The 13,898-nt window shown below is 41.6% G+C and overlaps 1 protein-coding gene across 1 annotated transcript in view; it reads right to left on the bottom strand.

The window, feature by feature from the left end:
- WDR64 (WD repeat domain 64) overlaps nucleotides 1-6,484 on the bottom strand; it is a 145,030-nt gene extending 138,546 nt beyond the window's left edge. The window contains exons 1-2 of the mRNA XM_065401461.1: nucleotides 6,331-6,484; nucleotides 4,288-4,418 (exon numbers count right to left, since the gene is read on the bottom strand). Coding sequence (XP_065257533.1) covers nucleotides 4,288-4,418; nucleotides 6,331-6,484 — 285 coding nt within the window. The remainder of the gene's footprint in view (nucleotides 1-4,287; nucleotides 4,419-6,330) is intronic.
- Between the last annotated feature and the right edge of the window lie 7,414 nt (nucleotides 6,485-13,898).

The raw sequence follows: 13,898 nt of genomic DNA, 5'->3' as shown, positions 1-13,898 counted from the left end.
ATTGCTGGGGTGACTTTCTAACTATTCTGTATTATTAGTCATTACATAATTTCTTGCAAGGAAAAATAAACATTTATTTGTAGAGTGGAGATGTTTTAAAATCTCAGATTTCCCTCCCACAGTATCCTGTACAATTTGTGACCTCCATTTCCAAGAGCGGTCTATGAAGAGAGCTGTTAATTCAATTTTACATTACACTACTTTCCTCCATATTAATAGGCATCTTAAGCACCCTACGTACAAATATAAAATTCACCAGCTCATGTGCTCCCCAATTGATAGTTTTTACTCAGTCTCTGCTCTAACACAATGAATTCAAATGCTGGCATTTACTATTATATCCCTGAAGAATGCTTATAGGTCTGGGACCTGGGACCTTCAGGCAGCATTTGTGCTGGTGGCAAACTAATTGGGTAGCATAGATGTTTAAAATCCTCATCCAGCAAGGGTTTTTGTACTCCTGCTTCTAAAGCAGCCAGAGGGCCAGGTGTCCTTTAAGAGTTTCCCTGATCAGGTAAACAGTTGTAAACTGAACAAATGACAGGCAATCACAACAAAATGTACCCTACCCTCTATCCCAGGTTGCAGTTGGAAGCAGCTTTGATGTATTTTCCCAAGTTTGTCACAGTCTCATGTTGCTTTGGTAACCCCAATATGTTGTAAGAAACTGGCAAGTATTATGTATACCACTGCCCTTTACTGGGATGGAATCAGAACTGCTCAGCTGTGTTAGAGACCTTCTGCTGCCAAAAGACTATAGAGACTCTCCTCCAGCTGAAGTGGTACAGAGCCTGTGCTTTCTGGAGCAGGAAGTTTCAAGTGCTATTCCACACTGCCGCCAGCTGCTATGGTGTACAGCAAAGACATAACTGTGGAGGGCTACACCACAAGTTACTGAGCTCAATACAGAGGTAGCTAGGGGAAATTTAACAGCCTGAGTTATGCAGGAAGTCAAACTACATGAGGTAATGGTCCCTTCTGGCCTTAAACTCTATTAATATGTGTCATGCCACCAGGCTGCTGCCCCTTGTTAATGGTCATTTACAGATGCTAACCAGTCCTTTGATACTCCTCAGTGGTGAGAAGAGAGTCCTCCAGCCAGCTTTAACCTGGTTTCTTTCCCAAGCACTTACAACTAGAGCTGGTTGAAAAATGCTTATTATTTTTTGCAGAAAAATGTGAAAATGTTTCTCTTTTTCTCAAATATTTCTCTAATTCCCCCCCCCCCCCCTCATTTTTTCCCCAATGACAGCCAAAACCAATTTTGGTTTTCAAAAACAAAACAACAAAACCCAGAAAATTTTGACCAAATTCATTTTGGTTGAAAAACCATTTGTTTTTTAAAAAAAAAATATTTTGACAGATTTCAACCAGATCTACATAAAATGCTAGCTGGATGGTATATTCCTTTTTGGGGGGCTGGGGAGGATTTATTCCACTGTATATACCCTTCAGAAATAATAATGCCACACTTCCATATAAATGCACAATCTCATCCAGCAGGTCTGGTCTTTTTTACCACCTGAATCATGATTAGGCTGATGAAGAGCAGCCTTCTATAACATCCCTATGTTCTTTTGTTTCTTTTAGTCCCCCTGTGCCCACCTTTTAATAACGGTGGTGAGTACATTAACAGCTGATTTCCCCTCTTGTGCACAATGTGCCAAAAATTGTACATCAAACCATTTTTTTCTCAGTGCTGTTGTAAAGGGAAGTAATGAAGATGCTCTGAGTAATTTTCAATCTTTTCCCTAACGTACATGGGTAATGCTGGCTGTCATTTTGTCATTTTCATTTTCCTTGTACTCTTTTACAACAGCCTTAACCCAATTATTGGCTGCATTAAACTCTCAGGGCAAAATTCAGCCCTCCCAGGAAAGTATTCTAAGTGGTGATCAAGCTAAGGTTTGGGAGGATTGGGAAAGCTGGAATTCACCCTCCTCCCCAACACAACCCCTCTTACGCAGCCACTATATCAGTTGCTGGGCCTGAATAGCCACTGCTATTCTCTGTGCAAGGCTCACTGTCTTTTAAACCACGGATTTAGTACATCCTTCCCAGTTTGCTGCCATCTGGTTCTTTCCATGCTGCTCTATTTAGGATAGGTGTGGAGCCTGCCTCAGCAGTATACAGGAGGTGCAGAAGCCCCTCTGTTTAGTCACTCTGCCTGCATCCCACCTCCATGCAAAGGGATACTACAAGATTGAAATGATGCCGAGGTTCTTGCAGGGACTAGAATTTGGCTAATCCTATAGTGTAGCTGGTATATTTCTTAACACCACTGGCTATTTCAAGAACCCGTCTCTTGTGCACCATGTCCTTGTAACACTGAAAATGCCCATTTTCTTCTTTTCTATTACTAGCAGAGTTTCAAAGGAAAGCTGAAGAGAGGTGGTTAGCAACAGCTTCTCCTTTCAAGTCTCATCTTAAGAGAGGAGGCAAGAAGGAACAAGGAAGAAATGTAAGGGGCGAACATGAAGGGAGAAAAGTTTTACGTTTAGCTTTCACTAGGTGAATGCTGTAACAAAAACATGATTTAAAGATCTAGCTAATAAAAAGGCCCTATAGATTCAAGTACATTGACTGGAAGTTAACTACATGATGTTTGAAAGCCTCTTCAGCCAACCATATCACAGCTTTCATCCAAGCCCCACAGATAATGTGAAGCATTTTTTTGTCTTGACACACACAGTTGATCTGAGAATAATTTGTTAGTAGAGTGATATCATAAAGAACAAAATCACAAGCAAAAATATTTAAGTCGGGGACTTGATAGAATCACTCTAGGATGGAAGCTCTTTTACCAGACTGTCAGGACCAAATGCATTGCCACTGCAGTGGTGCTAGAAAATTATATGAAGATGTTCTGTATGGATTATCAAAGGCTAAGAGCTGGGTAGCTCAGAGTTCACTAAACATCATTTGAAGTTCCAGAGTAATGAGGAAGTCTGCCTCTTGAATTTATAACATGGTTTAGTTAGTAACACTGTCCCTCTGGGCCACAAGGGCAGTCAAATAAGTCTACGCCCATATAGCCAATTCTGACAGTGCAATCCTAGGAAAGGCACTGTGCTGTAGGTGTTATCAGGTCCCCAGTGCCCAGCTCTGGAAGTTGTCCAAGTGGAAGATAAAAATCTTATGGTAATAGAATGTCATGGGTTCAGTTGGCATAGGTTGGCTACAGCATACAGCTAGACATCCTACACAGAATGGCTGCTTGTAAAGCTATTTTCCATGAATATTTTTATTTAGAATCATGTACTTCTTTGGTATAGGCTCAGTAATAACTAGGACAATTCAATGATTAAGCACCTTTCAGTTAAAATGCCACCACTTCTATAACACTTTCCATTTACAAATTATAGAGCCAAATTCGTCCCTGCTGTAAGAGTTAATGAATCCTCACGACACACCCGTGAGGCAGCCAGTCCTTTACAGGAGGTATTTGAGCACCTACATGCTCATTCAGGTGCCTAAATGTGAGAGTTTTCCTGAGGGCAGAGCCAGGCCTTATATGCTATTTTTTGCACCTAGGAGCATGGTATTTGTTGGTTAAATTCTACCCTGAACAATGATTATTGTACCCCTAACACACAGCACCAAAAGGGTCACATCTTGCAAGGCACTGATCCATCCCACTACCTCTCCCAATCAATGTGAGCTAGCAGGTCGGTATCTTGCAGCAGGTGCTCAGCATTTTGGAAGATTTGACCCTGATATGTTTAATTGCTCCCCAAGTGAGAGCAGATTGTACAGAGGAAAAAGTCCAAGGGACAAATTTAGCTCCCCTCTCCTGTAATGTGCATACTCTCATTGGAGACATGTGTGCATCCAAAGGCAAAATTTGTCCCTAAGATTGTTGGCTGTACATGTATTTTTAACTGTTCACCACCAAACTAAAAATAAATGCTTCCTCTTTCTTTCTCAGCTTGTCAAAATTGTATTTATTATTGGGTTTTGTTAACATCTTGGATAAAGGCTCATACTATTAGAAACAAGATGCCCTAAGCCTGTCCTTCACATTTTACCTCTCACTTATTCTCTAACCAACCAGAACAATAGTTTTAGCTAATTTTCCATCTAGCCTCAAAGCAAGATCCTTTTTTTAAAGTGTTTTGGCCTGTAGCAGATGGAAATATTTATAGAAGCAGTAATAAATGACATGGAAATGTCACTTTGATTATGTGCATTCTCCATGAATCCATTCTCATTCCATGCCATCAATGATTACATACTTGCATAAATTAACCTGGCATTTCACTATTTCAGATTATATATAAACCTTACCTCACACCATTCTATTCTTCCATCAGGATTGTTGCTAATCTTCCTGAAAAAGGTCTTAACATCTTGATCCTTCACTTCTGGACCAAAGAGGGTTTGTACTGTCTCATAGAATTTATCATAATCTATTTCATCTGTATTGGAACAAAAATAACAAAACAAAACAAAAATCAATCAGAGTTGAACACTATCAAATTGTTTCTTCTCATATTTCCTTCTTTGACAAGGTTACTGGCCCAGTGGATTGTGGGAGGGAGGAGGGAAACAGTAGATGACATAGATCTTGATTTTAGGAAGACTTTTGACACAGTCCCACATGACATTCTCATAAGCAAACTAGGGAAATGTGGTCTAGTGGAAAATACTATAAGATGGGTGCACAACTCCTTGAAAGACCATATTCAAAGGTTCACTGTCAAACTGGGAGGGTGTACCTAGTGGGGTCCTGCAGAAGTCAGTCCTGGGTCCAGTACTAGCCAATATTTTCATTAATGATTTGGAATAATGGAGTAGAGAGTATGCTTATAAAATCTGCAGATGACACAAAACTGGGAGGGATTGCAAGCACTTTGGAGACAGGATTAGAATTCAAAACTACCTTGACAAATTGGAGAATTGGTCTGAATTCAACAAGATGGAATTCAATAAAGACAAACACAAAATACTAAATTTAGAAAGGAAAAATTAAATGAACAACTACAAATTGGGGAATAACTGGCTAGGCAGGACTGCTGAAAAGGATCTGGGGGTTATGGTGGATCACAAATTGAACATAAGCCAACAATGTAATGCAGTTGTGAAAAGGCTAATACCATTCTGAGGTGTATTAACAAGAATGTTTTGGATAAGACACAGGAGGAAATTTCCCAGCATTACTCAGCACAGTGAGGCCTAAGCTGGAGTACTGTGCCCAATTCTGGGTGCCACACTTTAGGAAAGATGTGGACAAATTGGAGAGCATCGAGAAGAGAGCAACAAAAATGATAAAAGGTTTAGAAAAAAAGACATCTGAGGAAAGGTTAAAAAAAATCGGCTTGTTCAATCTTGAGGAAAGAAGACTGGGGAAGAGGGGGCCCTGATAACACTCTTTAAATATATTAGGGGCTGTTATAAAGAGGATGGTGATGAATTGTTCTCCTTGTCCACTGAAACAATGGGTGTAATCTGCAGCAAAGGAGATTTAAGTTACATATTATGAAAAACTTTCCAACTAAAAGGGTAGTTAAGCTCTGGAATAGGCTTCCAAGGAAGGTTGTGGCATCTCCATCATTGGAGGTTTTAAGAACAGGTTAGATAAACACCTGTCAGGGATTGTCTAGATTTACTTGGGCCTGCCTCAGTAGAGGGTGCTGGACTAGATAACCTCTTGAGGTCCATTCCAGCCCTACATTTCTATGATACTACATTTGGTTCCTGGTTTGATTTCACCTTCAGCATCATTAATGTTCAATTTCTCAATCTTTTTGTTGAATTCATTCTAGCATCCCTGCCCAAAAAATTTCAACCTTCTTAATTTCCAAAAATCTCATGGGTTAAGAGAGCATTCTGCTAACCTACCACCCAGGAGTATTCTGAGGTCAAAGAGAGTTCTGTGATAAAGCTGACTTTTTTGTGCACCTAAAGCTGCTGGCCTGCAGTGGTAACAACCTACACGAGGTTGAGTTACTTATGATAATATAAATGGACTGACTTGGACAATTGGTTCATGTGTTTGATTCATTCAAACACACAAAGCACTATGTAAGGATTAATCAAGTACTATTATGAGGAATCACTATGAGGGGATGCTGCCAGGAAGAATATGTTTTTGTGGGTAAATGGCTCAGAAACAGAATCTGGCCATAATAAGACTGCTGTGGGTTTTAGCTTATCGGGGAAAATATTTTCTTAGAGCAATCTGCATATTTCCCTTAAAAGTGGGGAAGGCGAGCCCTAGCCAGTATGCCAGTTTGGGTCTTCTGTAGAATCCTGGGCCATCCCACGTAGCTACCCAGACTCCACTCCCAAATTACACAGCCTTTCAATCAGAAAGACAATGTCTCTTACCCTGATCTTTAACGTACATCCCTAATCTTTCCTCCCTCTTCTGGGCGACTGTTTTTCCAATCAGTGTCTGAAACTGCTTCAAGGCATAGTTGAATTTTGCCACATCAGAAAGAGTACTGAGTTTTTCTTTTTCTGAATCCTGCCTGTCAGACATCTTTGATTGATGGCATGGAGGTGCGTCATGCGGGAAGGACAGCTTGGAGAATCCTCCTCCTCACGGCACCCCCCAATCCTTGTTTTGGGTCCTGAAATCTTAAACTGTCATGCAAGGGTGTGTGAGGTGCAGCTGCATGACCCTAATTCCAGGTGTCACTTAAATGAGTGAGCGATGATTGGCTTGACAAGCACTTCCTGCTGGCAAGCCTATCAGCAAACTCCTGATGTCATAACCCTTCATTACATCACAGAGTCCCTATTGATCACTGAGCCAGCCTAGGTCATGAGCCAGCGTCAATGACCAGTTGGTGAATGGCAGTTTCTCTCCCACTTCCCTCCTTTGCAGAAAACATATACACCTCTACCTCGATATAACGCTGTCCTCAGGAGCCAAAAAATCTTACCACGTTATAGGTGAAACCGCGTTATATCGAACTTGCTTTGATCCGCCGGAATGCGCAGCCCCGCCCCCCCGGAGCACTACTTTACCGCGTAATATCCGAATTCGTGTTATATCGGGTTGCGTTATATCGGGGTAGAGGTGTATACACAAGGAGCTTATAAAGACAGACTTTGCTAGTCACTCAGTATCAGACAGAGGTCATCTTCTCCTGGGCACCTAGGGACTCTCTGCCGTTCTCGCTATCTGGTCAGGATCCTCTCTCCCTCTAGGGGTTCTAGGGCTTCCTTCCAACCTCTGTGAGCAGAGCTTCCCTTCCATCTTCCTTCTGGTGGGTATTAATTTCACACTTCAGCTGCACAAGCTCATGTGCAGAGCACAGAGTGACTGAGCTAAGGAAGAGCCTTTCTCCACTTGGGAAAAGGAGGGGAAGGGTGACTTGCAGGTGGCTTTTAATACAGGGGGAAGGATGTTTTTAAAACCGAAATGTCATGTCATTTTTTAGAGAAGAGGCAAAACTTTCCTTGTTTTATCTAAGGACAGTTCACTAGTGGGGTGGAGAAAACGATGTGCAGCAGCTCCCTATTAGCTCTCTCTTCCATCCAGCAGTCCCCACAGTACAGAAGCCCTGAGCTGCATAGGGGAGCAGGGCTTTTTTCAAATGGACTGGGGCATTTTTCTTTGAAATGCCTTTTCACCTATTTTGTTATATACCATTGTAGATGAGTGGCCACCTCATGGTGCCTCCTGGCAGCCTCATGGCAGCCCTGCATGGATCTCCAAATAAACTCCACAGAGGGCTTTTCCACTTCACCTACAAAAGCCCTCCTTAGGGGTTGATTTATTGAAGTTCAAAACTCAACACAAAAATCTTCCCTCCAGCTGGGTACAGCCCACAATCCCCTGGTCTGGTCACAGTCCTTCCTGCCTTAGCAAGCTACTCCCAGCCCTTTCCAGCTGGAGCAATTCTCATGGTCTTCCCTGCAAAAGCCCCCTCCCTCTAGTTCCCTCCCTTATCGCAGCCACCTTCTACTCTTTATAGGAAATCACCCGATTCCCCTGAGGTGGGGCTCTGTAATCAGGGTTGGCTTGGCCTCAGGTTCTCCAGCACCAGGGCAAGTCACCCTGTTACAAACATACACAGGAAAACAAGATTTTCTGTCTCAAATTAGACCAATGGGACATCATGCTCTCTCTCCTATCTCTAGCACTGGTTTATATCAGATGATCTAGCAAAATGTGGAAAAAAAATATAATCCACCTAATTATTTGTGCAGTGCTATCATTGGTCAGGGAGGGGAAGGAGGTGAGGGGAAGATACCCTCCAGACCCATAGCAATCAGCTTCCCCCTACCTACACATGGTATTGGTTGTTACATTATTCAGATACTCTTTTAAATTTCTCTGCTGTACTAAACTCTGATTGCCCATGACTAAGTTCAGATGCAGTATTCCTTTTATTTGTCATAAATATTCCTGTGGGCTTGAGGAGAACCCCTGGTCCTGGTTCTATGGGATATAGTAAAACGATGGTACTGAGTGGTAGCCACCGCAGACTTCATACGCTTAATTATTTCCTTCCCCTGTAAATCTTCTCCTTCTGAGGTTCGATAGTCATAGTATTTACTATCTTTCCTCATCTGTAAACCCAGCTGTACCTGGAACCTGCTTCTCAATTACACATTTGATTCTAGGTCACTGGTCCAGATCTGGTCAGTAGTGATCCAACATTGTCAGGACTGGACAGCGGTTTGGAGGCCTAAGTGCAATTAGTAGTGAGCTCAAATACCACAGCTGACACTCCTTTTAATTAGCCCACTTGTTCTTGGCCTCTGCTGCAACTGCCAACTAAATGGGCCTGGAGCTGAGCTGAGCTGCACACCTTTTGCCTAATGCCCACCACAGGAGTGTCACCCCTTTATTCTGGGAACAGACTCTCAGCAAATGTGTGCCAAGCCACCACGTTCTGCAAAGTATTTTTAATTCAGCACTGTAATGGAGTGAACTTATTGGCCACTGCATCCCCTCATGGCGGGGCATGACATTACAGTGACTCCAGTTCCCCCCACCCCAGACATCAATTTGGCAGTATGACAGTTGGTCTCTTACAACTCCAGCCAGTTTGTTCATAATTTTACTCCTTGCAAGGTAGTAAAGAGTCCCATGGCCCCGTATCAGGTCACCAGTCAGAGCCCCAGCCTGGGCTCTATAGTTTTTGCTTCCTCTTCTCAGGGTTCCTATCCCCCTTTTCTGGAGATGGTAGGGGAACCCAGGCCACTCTCTCCTCTCGGTTCCAGTCCTGGGAATCTGTGTTTAACCAACTAAGACCTGCTCCTTCCTACGTCTGTCTACAGGCCCCTTTCCCAGAATTATGCTTTCCAAGCCTCTCTCTTGGGAAGCCTGACTCCTTGTGCAGCTTCTCGACAGTCTACTGCTGAGAAGCCTCTTCTTGACAGTTTCCAGCCTCGCTGTCATTTTCCTGGAACCTTTTCACCCTCCTTCTCTCAGGGCCATCCCCAAGATATGTACCTTACTGTAGCTCTCCGCTCTCAGTCCTTCCCTTTATATTTGTCCTTCCTCTATAGACACCATCCAGTCTGATTCTCCCCACCTGGGTCTAATCCTTAATTACCTCTTTCCGTTCCAGGTCTCAGAATGGGCTAATTGGGCTGTCCAGCTCCACTTAACCCTATCACTGACATTGTGGGGTTTAACACCTCCATCACATGCACCTGTTGTTCCAGGACATATACCAGGGATAAAACCCATAAGCCATTCTGTTTGTTAATTGATTTTCATCAGCTGATCTCAAACCAAAGTGCTACATGAGAGCTAGGTATTATTATATTATTGTACTGGTTTGTGCCTTCGGGATCCTGTACTACTCCTGCTGAAGTCAATGGGACCTTTGTTATTTTCTTCAGTGGAGCATGACTGGGCCCATAGGCCTTTCCTGCAACTTGTTGCATATGGTCACCACTTTGCTCCCAAATGGAGCCCCATTGACTTCAGTGAGGCTCCCCACTTCGTGGCAGGTTTGGTGCTTTAGATTGTATTGCATTCTATTCAGGGTCTCACACTGCACCCACCACCATGGTAGCTTCTGAGCCCCTTCTAGACTTAAAAAAAAAAATCTTCCTTTCTATTTCCTCCTGGGGTAGAGTAAATTAAGTGTTGTTTTTCCCCCACTACAATGTTAATATGAAATAGTCAAAAGACTTAGTGTTTGACCACATGTATACATTGCAAAGTCTTACCATTTTCTGAATGGTGCTAAGGGACACAGCATGGTCCAATGGTTAGTCAGGGGAGCGAGGTCCATTCCTGGCTCTGCCACTTACTTCTTGTATGAACTTATCAAGTTGCTAAACTTATCTGTAAAACAGAATAACATCCCACCTATGAAACAGTTACAGTAAAACCTCATTCATCCTTACTCAGTTGTATTTGCACTTTATAATGTGTACCAAAGCAGCAGTCTCTGTCCACTTCTGTACAGCACACTGCTGCTAAATCTTTGACAAGTCTTGCGTTACTAAGATTTATTTTTACAAAATGCTGCTTTATATTTACTTGACTATTATACTCATCGTACACATAATATATAATAGTACAGATCATACATAAAACTGAACTATAACTCAATTATAGCAAAGTACATTGTGAGGCATTAGCTTTGTTTAAAAAATTATTTGTTCGTTGACTTACTTGCCAGTTATGGAATGCATTGAGTCAGCATTCATTAGTGCAATAGTACAGAGATTCTGCTGTATTAATCCTATTTAGCATTTACAATGCTTTGCATTTTCCAAGTGCTGTACAAACATTAAATGGGCTTTTCAGATACCTTTAATCCATTCAAGTGAGATTTAAGGAACAGCAAGACATAATACAAAAGAGGTGTAACGTCATTGAAACAGACTCTTTGCAAATTCTGAAGACAGAACATACCTTGCCTTATGTGGGTAACACACACACAACCATGCACAAAAGTATTAACAAAACTACCATAATATCTTAAGTGTAATTTTTTTCTATTCTGGTTTAAAAATAAAATGTATTTGCAGATTAAGTAATACGATATTGTGCACTTTTAAAGCTACACAGAGTTGGTCTTCGAGGCACATGTTAACTTATCAACAGAAAGCTCCAGTGGCAAAGTACCACATCACCTCTGAGAGCAGATATTTGTCCCATCCTATAGCAACATTCCCAGGACCAACAAATTCCAAAATATTTCAGGGGAATAAATTAGCAACACTGTTGATTGGGGAATTATATCACCTTTCATCCCAAAGCAACGTATTCTTCTAGAACAGAAGTCCTCACTAGCAGCTCAGGTGGCCATTGGTTTATTTCCTAGTCATTCACATAATCACAGATTCCTTTAATTTCACTATCAGTGCAGATGTAATTGTTTTATCTGATGATAAAGCTCTGTATGAGAAAACCCGACCAAAAACAAATCAGCCACCATCACTTTTGGTCCTAATTAACTCATTTGTTAGCCATCATAGCAAAGGCATCATGAATTCATAGATTTTAGGCCAAGAGAGCCCCTGCTCCTCCCCCTCCTCCCCATCGCCTCCTGCATGCCACTGAACAGCTGATCACCGTGGGGCAAGGAGCTGGCTGCCAGTGGGTGCTGAGCACTTACTATTTTTTTCCATGGGTGCTCCAGCCCCAGAGCACCCACAGAGTTGGTGCCTATGTACTGAGCCCAATAACTTGTGTTTGGCTTAAGCAGATCATCCATACTGGATCTGAAGGCATAGAGATGAAGAATCCATCATTTCCCGTGGTAGTTAGTTCCAATGATTAGTGACCTTCACTGCTAAAAATGTGCCTTTTTTTCTAATTTGAAGTTGTCTGGATTCAGCTTACATTGGTTGGTGTTTAAGCTTTTTGCCTCTATCTTAAAGAACCCTTTAATACCCACTATTGTCTTCCCATGAAGGTGCATAGATAACTAACCAAGTCACCCCTCAATCTTTTTTAGATTGAACCTAAACAGATTGAGGTAAGTCTCTTACTGTAAGGCATTTTCTCTAGTCCTTGAATAACTTGTGGCTTTTTCTTCACCCTCTCCAAATTTTCCATGTTTTTTTTTAAATGTGGACACCAGAATTGTATTCAGTATTCTATTATCAGTCTCACCAATGCCACAGACAGAAGTAAAAATCAGCTCCCTACTCCCATTCACTACTTCCCTGTTTGTACATCCAAGAATCACATTAACCCTTTTCCCCCCACAGTATCACACTGGGAGCTCATGCTGAGTTGCTTGGCCACTATGACGCCCCAGATCCTTTTCAGAGTCAGTGTTTTCCAGGATACACACCTCCATTCCTTGTTCCTAGATGAATAACTTTGTGTTTGGCTGTATTAAAATGCATTTTGTTTGAACGGGCCAGTTTGCAGCGCAATCCAGGACACTATGTATGACTGCCCTTGGCCTCATCATTATTTACCATTATGCCAGTCTTTGTGTCATCTTCAAATTTTAGTACCAGTGATTTTATGTTTAATCCCAGATCATTGTTGAAAATGCTGAATTGCATTGGGTGTAGTACCAGTCCCTATGGAACCCCACCAGAAACACCCCATTTAGTGATGTTTCTTTTCCCCAATGACTACTTTCAGATCTGTCAGTAGTCAGTTCCTAATCCATTTAACATGTGTTCTATCAATATTGTATAGTGTTAATTTTTTAGTCAGAATGTTATGTAATATTAAATCAAACAGCTTTCAAAAGTCTAAGTCTATTACATTGACATAATTACTTTTTATCAACCAAACTTGCAATCTCAAAGAATGAAATCAGGTTTGTTTGACAAAAACCTATTTTTTATAAAACCATGCTGACTGGTATTAACTATATACCTCTCCTTTGATTCTTTATCAGTTTAATCCTGTATCATCTTTTCCATTGTTTTTCCATTATTTATTCAGGCTAACTGACTTATTTTACTGGGATTGATGTGCATGGACAGTGCCTCATCGAAGTGGTCTTTCCAGGTCAGGGTTGAGGTACAATGATTAACAGTGCAGCAAAGTTCATTCTGTTGCTACCTGTTCTATGGCTACAGGCTATAACAGATTTCAGTCCCCATTGTTCTAAATCTGGAACATTAAATTAACTTGGGGGGGAAAAAAAACCTTTGTGAAAATCATCCTGGTGGCAGTTTTGAATCTTACAATGAAGGAAACAATTTAATGTCAAGCAAGTGACTACACAATTTCATGGAGGCAACACCCTGATGCATGAACCAACTGGTAAATTGGAAAGAATATGTTGGGGACCCAGTCCTGCTCATTTTACTCACGTGAGCTGTTTCACTGAAATCAGCAGAACTACATGGGAGAGCAGGATTTGTCCCTGACTTTGTAAACTGTCACATTGCATCCAGGCTTGCCATGATCACATTGCGTTCCTCTCAACCTTAGTAGTCATAGATCTGATTCTGTGAGGTGCTGAGCAATCTGAATACCCTGAAAGCTGAAAGGCACTTGTTACTTTGCAGAATCACACCATATCTGAATGCCCATTCTTGCCATAACTTTTAAACCACATAGTAATCTCAGTCAAACTGATGGGCTACAAATACAAGTGATTTTACTAAGGGTAGATGTTAACAACAACTTCCTAGTTTACATATCTCAAAATACGCGGAGGGTCACCTACCACTTTTTAAAAAATCATTCAACTATTGTAACCCCCTCCTGTACACTTCCTCTGAATGTTCTACACATGCCTGTCCCTTTTGGCTTTCTCATCAACAGAACTTGTTGACTGCATCACATATTTAAGATGGACGGTTGTACTGAATAGTGTTGGTAGTTTAGCACCCACCTGCACCCTCAAAGGACTTCAGAAGCTTACTGACATTGACTTGTGCTATCTCTACTTGAGCAATATCATTGCTAGAGAAGGCTTTGCTAATGGAAAATGGAAGTGGAGGTTAAATGTAAGAAGGGAGAGTGTTTGGCACTGGGCAGAACAGATAACATC

The sequence above is a fragment of the Emys orbicularis genome, chromosome 3 (genome assembly GCF_028017835.1).
Source record: "Emys orbicularis isolate rEmyOrb1 chromosome 3, rEmyOrb1.hap1, whole genome shotgun sequence".
Classification (NCBI taxonomy): Eukaryota; Metazoa; Chordata; order Testudines; family Emydidae; genus Emys; species Emys orbicularis.
Note: the sequence above shows the minus strand (reverse complement) of the source record. Positions and strands in the feature narration are given on the sequence as shown.